Source organism: Hypanus sabinus, chromosome 15, assembly GCF_030144855.1.
Source record: "Hypanus sabinus isolate sHypSab1 chromosome 15, sHypSab1.hap1, whole genome shotgun sequence".
NCBI lineage: Eukaryota > Metazoa > Chordata > Chondrichthyes > Myliobatiformes > Dasyatidae > Hypanus > Hypanus sabinus.
In genome coordinates this window covers 33,132,420-33,139,735 of record NC_082720.1, presented here as the reverse complement: position 1 = coordinate 33,139,735, position 7,316 = coordinate 33,132,420, and the positions used below count along the sequence as shown (strand labels likewise).

The 7,316-nt window shown below is 40.9% G+C and overlaps 1 protein-coding gene across 3 annotated transcripts in view; it reads left to right on the top strand.

The window, feature by feature from the left end:
* Positions 1–304: 304 nt before the first annotated feature.
* ablim3 (actin binding LIM protein family, member 3) overlaps positions 305–7,316 on the top strand; it is a 305,340-nt gene continuing 298,328 nt past the window's right edge. For all 3 annotated transcript variants that reach the window (XM_059990185.1, XM_059990183.1, XM_059990184.1), the window contains exon 1: positions 305–838. In XM_059990185.1, coding sequence (XP_059846168.1) covers positions 826–838 — 13 coding nt within the window. In that variant the 5' untranslated portion in view covers positions 305–825. The remainder of the gene's footprint in view (positions 839–7,316) is intronic.

The window sequence follows — 7,316 nt, the reverse complement described above, 5'->3', positions numbered from 1 at the left end:
TGTCGTGATTTCATTACTGCTTTGCCGCTGGTTAGTGACTGCCCGTGACTTAAATCTGTCACCGGCGTGTGGATTAACCATTTCGTCCCGACCGGTGGGTGGAACCAGAACAAGCTCACCTCTGCCGGGAAGAGTTTCAGAATGAGCTCCAACAGAGAGCGCGCTGTTGTGTTACGGCTGCGGGCCAGCAGGTGGCAGTATTTCACCGCTCGCCGCCTCCCCCCTGGTGCTGACATTTTTCCTCAGCTTCACTCAAAAGCTTTCCCCCCCCCCCCCCCCGCCCCAACGATTTGGCAACGGCGATGCCAGCAATGACTCCGTGCCCAGCGGACCGCTCGCATGTGATGGGGAGCTCCATTCTGCCGCGGTGCATCTGCGAAACGGCCGGGTCAGCGTAGCTGCGAGCAAGGGCCAGCAGCAGACGGTCACTTGTGGGATTGTGTCTTGAGCACATCCTTAATGAGTGTGTGTGGGTGGATTAACCGGAGGTTGTCTCCAAATCAGTGCTGGCGAGGAGCTGCGTGTCGGTGTTGTGATTAGAGTCGGGAAAATCATCGGCAACGAGGGAACGCCCAGCCCAGTGTGGTTATTTCAAGTCTTTGACCTTGTCCATCACCCTACTGTACAGAGAAAGATCCCATTGGCTCTTGACTGCCAGAAATTGGAGCTGGGAGAAATCGAACGATTATCACCTTAAACAAATGATACAATCACAGAGGGAACTATTATCCATCGTCTAGCACCGAGACTGTCAGCACCAGGGACCTGACACTTGTAAGGTGACTGGTGATCTCCGTGCGGAGGAGGGTGAAGGAGGTTTGCGTTATGAACACCAGCGGTAAGTGTGCCTTTCTGCCCTGTTCCACGGCCATTCTCCCGTCAGGTGCAATATCTATCCCTCATCTGATGACCTGCAGACTTCAACAAAGAATACATTGTGATCTCGAAATAGATTTTAAAAGCACTCATCTCAGCTGCATTCTTCCTTTGGAGTATTTGCTTGCATGTTCAGAAATTTAATGTCGCGTTTTGTTGTATTCTTATTGTCTTACGGCACTGTGCTTGAATAAATGTGTTGCTGGGAGTCGACATACCATTGAACAGACGGGACTCATCGAGATTGTACAGACATGCCAGGGTACAGGTTGAAATGCTTTTTTTTCTGTTTGCGTGCCAGTGAGAACCATTTCCACATTTTCATTTGCCTCCCTTTCAAAATATTCGCAGCTAAAGTGCGTTTTCTTTCAACTGTTTACCTTCAGGAGGCAACACCATAGAAATAACCCACGATTGCTGACGAAATATTATTAAAATTCCCACTGAGGTATATTCAATATTTATGCTTCTGTCAAGATTGGAAATAGTCGCTGCGCATTTGAAATTGCAATAGTTAGTTACCTACGTTAAAACTAATTTTTATGCTATTAAATAACATTCGACAATAGCTGGTTAATGCTCATTTTCCTCTGATCAAGGTGTGACCACCTTGTTACTAGTGCCCCTGCAGTTCTGCTCTGCGCTGGACAGCGTTAATGTCTTGAAATCTTCCCTGGTTTAAAATAGGGATGAGTGAGGGCAGATTATTCGTTGCATACAGTATGAGAGGCCATCATCCCCTTAAAGGGTATTCAGTATTTAAATGGAGGCTGCTGAAGGAAGTTGAGGAATCTGATTTGATTCAGTTCCAACAAAATGTGACTTCAAGGGAAAAGTTCTTGTTTCAAGAAATGTGATTAGAAAGAATCAAGTAGAGGGAGCCAACTCTTCCTGCCAAAATGGCTGGAATGTGGCTTTATCATCATCAACACTCTGTTTCGTCAAATATAATTATGAGACTTAATTGCTGCATAGCTAACATATATCATCTCTGAATGAGAAAACACAATGAGTCTGCTTGACCCCACCCATGACAATATGATACACTGCAACTCCCCTATAATTGTGGTGTGGATATGTCAGTAGATATTAGGGAAGCCATGATGGTACCCATTTTCAGATACTAGAGAGAAATCTGATTTCAGCAAAGACAGGGTGGTCTCCCTGACAGGGAGAGTTATTCATGTGAGAGTCCTCCTCAACGATCTCCTCTCAGTAGCTTAAGAACTTCTCCCTGAACCGCAGTATGAATGTCAGTGATCTAGAGTCACAGGGACATGATCCTCACAGAGCATTAATTCCGTGGGAAATGTAGGGAGCTCCAACAACCAATGGCTTCTTCTAACTTTGCACAAGATCTTCAACTATGTTTTTGAGTGGGACTATGGAGCAGCTTTTTTAAACTTTGCAGCCTGCAAAAAAAATCATCTCCCTCTCATATGTTGCTTCATGATCGCATACAAGCTCAGATCCTAACCTGCGGGTTCAGAGCAGAATCCTAGTGTAGAGCAGTGTCAAGCAAGGCTGAATAATGGCTCCAACATTTCCATATCTTCCTTGATGCACTGATTACCAGCCTCCAACAAGTCCCCTTCTGGAGCTGAGCAGCTATACAGGTCCAGAGGAAAAGTATCAACCTTTATCACCTCCAAATCAGAATCATATTCCCATCAGCATTAGTCATTAATATGCAATATGCACAGAGTAAGTACATGTACACCCAAGACCAAGCTCCAAATCATCACGCATTTGTGCACTAAAGAATATGAGTGAACAGGTCTTCCAGGTGACTAATACAAAAGAATAGTAATAATATACAGCAGTTTATGGTACACAACCCTACAGTTCACCCTCCCCAACAAGATGATAGAAATCATGGACAGCCTCCCATTATCATGGAAGCCATGTCTCAAAGATGACAGAACTTTTTGATTAAATTCACTGACTCTTTCAGTGCACCAAAAAATCCTTGGCTATTTGAGAAGATTGTAAGACATCAGACAGGCACAATGCTCATAATCTACTGGTTAATGTAATGTCTGTACTCCTGTGCACTGAGATATGGGCTGTCTACAGCAGGCCATGCAAAGAACTGGAGAGATGACATCAGTAGTGTCTCTGCAAAATCTTTCAAGAAGGATAAGTGGTCAATGTCAGCATCCTGTCCCAGGCAATATTATCAACACAGATGTCATAACCACACTCAGCCAACTCCAGTGGCTAGAGGGAAAGGTAACATCATTCCCACCCCAACTGCAGAAGCCTTCAACAGACACTCTAAGCTAAATTATAGAAAGGACAAATCAGGTTTTAAGAGAAAATTACTCATGGATATTCTTAAATTCTCTATGAAAATATATAATATCCCTATAAGTTCATCAGAATTCCAGACTATAGTGTTCAAAGTGAAAAAGGAGCATTCTGAATGGCATTGAGAATCTGAAGTCCAGCTCCAACAACTTCAGAATCTCTTGTGCCTGAAGTTAAATTGTTGGGTTTGCAACTAAATCTCACATTATGTGGTCAACAGAGCACACCTCCTCCGAAACTATATTACACCTGCACCCAGTCCTTGTCACCCGAACACCTCTTGCTCCACCTGTGGCATGGATTTGAAGTTAAACAACCTGAACAACCCTTCTCTGTAGAGCTTCCAAGAACTTCCAACAGGAGGTCAATACATATCAGATCATGATCTCATTCATGTTCCCAGGATTTCACAATTTATATTTGAATTGAGTGCAACATTTTACTTCTCTTCATCTCTCTGAAATCTTTCTCTGCTTCTTCTTTCCACCCCACACAATATGGTTCATATTCACCCTACCTTCTTAATCCATCATCCATACTTCTCTCACTGTCAATAACATATAGTAAATGTATTGTAATTGGTTTAGTCAAAGTTTAACAAAGATTGTTGGGTGTGGATATAGAACAGCAGGAAATTTATTTTAAGTTACCCATAAGCTGTCATGATGTGGCATTTAGTGGGTCACAGTGGTGAATAAAAAATACTTTTGGCAGCAAATGCATTTAAAGTATGCCAACCATTGACAGCTGCACCTATATGGCTCAATACAGTTGCCACATACACAACCAAAAGTACTAAGAGAAAACAGTCTTTTGAATATCAGATGTTTCCATTTGAGACATAGTGTGACGCAGAAGGCGTTTTCTGTCCCTTCCATGATAACACCAAAGAGTCGTGCCATGTGTTTTTTATTTCTTTCAGAGTACTTGATGTATTTACTAAACACTACTCAAACTAGTTCAAAAAGTAAGAGGATAGTGAGGGATAAAATTGGTCCCTTAGAGAATCAGGGTGGTCAGCTATGTGTGGAGCAGAGGGAGATGGGAGAGATTTTGAATGATTTCTTCTCTTTGGTACTCACTAAGGAGAAGGATATTAAATTGTGTAAGGTGTGTGAAACAAGTAAGGAAGTTATGGAACCTATGACAATTAAAGAGGTGGAAGTACTGGCGCTTTTAAGAAATTTAATCTCTGGATCCTGACAGGACCTTGAGAGAAGTTTGTGTAGAGATAGCAGGAGCTCTGAACGAGATCTTTCAGGTGTCATTAGAAATGGGGATTGTGCCAGAGAATTGGCGTATTGCTCATGTGGTTCCATTGTTTTAAAAGGGTTCTAGAAGTAAGCCTAGCAATTATAGACCTGTCAGTTTGACATCAGTGGTGGGTAAATTAATGGAAAGTATTCTTAGAGATAGTATTTATAATTATCTGGATAGACAGGATCTGATTAGGAGTAGCCAGCATGGATTTGTGCGTGGAAGGTCATGTTTGACAAACCTTTTTGAATTTTTTGAAGAAGTTACGAGGAATGTTGACGAGGGTAAGGCAGTGGATGTAGTCTATATGGACTTCAGCAAGCCCTTTGACAAAGTTCCACATGGAAGGTTGGTTAAGAAGGTTCAGTCGTTAGGTATTAATGCTGGAGTAATAAAATGGATTCAACAGTGGCTAGATGGGAGATGCCAAAGAGTAGTGGTGGATAATTGTTTATCGGGATGGAGGCCGGTGACTAGCAGGGTGCCTCAGGGATCTGTTTTGGGCCCAATGTTGTTTGTAATATACATAAATGATCTGGATGATGGGGTGGTAAATTGGATTAGTAAGTATGCCGATGATACTAAGGTAGGAGGTGTTGTGGATAATGAGGTGGGTTTTCAAAGCTTGCAGGGAGATTTATTCCGGTTAGAAGAATGGGCTGAATGTTGGCGAATGGAGTTTAATGCTGAGAAGTGTGAGGTTCTACATTTTGGCAGGAATAATCCAAATAGAACATACAGGGTAAATGGTAGGGCATTGAGGAATGCAGTGGAACAGAGAGATCTAGGAATAACAGTGCATAGTTCCCTTAAGGGTGGAGTCTCATGTAGATAGGGTGGTGAAGAAGGCTTTTGGAATGCTGGCCTTTATAAATCAGAGCATTGAGTACAGAAGTTGGGATGTAATGTTAAAATTGTACAAGGCATTGGTAAGGCCAAATTTGGAATATTGTGTACAGTTCTGGTCACCGAATTATAGGAAAGATATCAATAAATTAGAGAGAGTGCAGAGACGATTTACTAGGATGTTACCTAGGTTTCAGCACTTAAGTTACAGAGAAAGGTTGAACAAGTTAGGTCTCTATTCATTGGAGCATAGAAGGTTGAGGGGGGATTTGATTGAGGTATTTAAAATTTTGAGAGGGATAGATAGAGTTGACGTGAACAGGCTGTTTCCATTGTGAGCAGGGGAGATTCAAACGAGAGGACATGATTTGAGAGTTAGGGGGCAGAAGTTTAAGGGAAACACGAGGGGGTATTTCTTTACTCAGAGAGTGATAGCTGTGTAGAATGAGTTTCCTGTAGAAGTAGTAGAGGCCAGTTCAGTTGTGTCATTTAAGGTAAAATTGGATAGGTATATGGACAGGAAAGGAGTGGAAGGTTATGGGCTGAGTGCAGGTAGGTGGGACTAGATGAGATTAAGAGTTCGGCACGGACTAGGAGGGCCGAGATGGCCTGTTTCCGTGCTGTGATTGTTATAGTTCGTTAAGGAAAGACAACCAAAGCAAATATTTTCACAGCTGAATTGGCATCTGGTTGCATATTGCAATACAAATCTATAGACATATCTATAGACAGCACAAGTTTTGGAAGGCACTGTTGTATTTAGTTTCACTCCAGTATTTCATTATTTTACTAGTAGCACACATTATATCCAAAACAGAAATCGAAATGAAAACCTATCCTTGTGGATTTGATCATTTAAAAGGGTATCCAATATTCAGAAACAGGGACAGGCGCTCCATTGTGGAATGTATATCAGAGCCTTTAAGAGAGAAGGGAGTAGATTCACATGGTTGACACTGGGATGAGAAAATATACTCTTGAGGAATGGGGAAATAATTGAAACAAAGAAGCTAGAAATCAATTTTGTAGATGTGTTTAAAACTTCAGAGGATTTCTATGAATATAGAAAAACTTCTTTATTTGTTGAACCATAAGGAAGCTACATTCATTTGAAATTACACTTGAAGCTAAGAAGTGAAAAGTTGAGAGAAATTTCTTTCTGTATAGATCTATAATTTTCGCATCTTAATCACTGTTAAGCACTTTTTTCACTTAACCATTTATTAAACTATACCATTTTAAGCACTGTTTACAAAGAATACTGATTAATTGAAGTGAAGTAAACAGAAAAGAAAGAGCTTTGTTTTATTTTGACTTATTTTTTATTCAGTTACTGAGTGGTGATGACTACTACTCATAGAATTTGAGAGAAGATGCAATTACACCAGGTGTAAATTTCTTAGGATTTCTTCTTAGTTTCCTGCCACGCTCTCAAACTCCTCATTGTCTGGCAATGCTAATGCCTAGTTCCACATTTAGTTAAAGCAAAACAGCGAAAATATTGCAGAGAAATAAAGTACAATTTCAGCATAATGTATAATTATAAAGTAACATGGTACAGATAGAAACATTGGGGTAGCTTCTACACTATCATTGCAATCCCTGTGGAATCAACCATACCTATGCAAACAAAGTCAAAGTACACTAATGAAATGAGATACATCCCAGACCACTTACTGTTGAGTCTCATGTAGTCTTTGGTGTTGGTTCAAGATGTAGTGTGCGCACTGCACACAAAACTATCCTCATCATCGAGTCCATATGAAGAGATTCTGCTGTTGGGTAAACTCTTCAGATTGCTTTGTTTTTGGAGGGCATAACTGATTTTGTTTGTTATCAAAGGATGTCTATTTCATTATGAAAATGACTAGCACATCATTTGAAAGTAATAAATGGTTGAACATAGTCTGAAGTCACTCTGTCGTTTTAAATCATGCTAATCGCAGGTAGAACTTGGAACCCATGTTTAACAGTTTATAATTTGCCACTATAAATGCAAGAAATATGTTTGAATGAAAACAAAAATA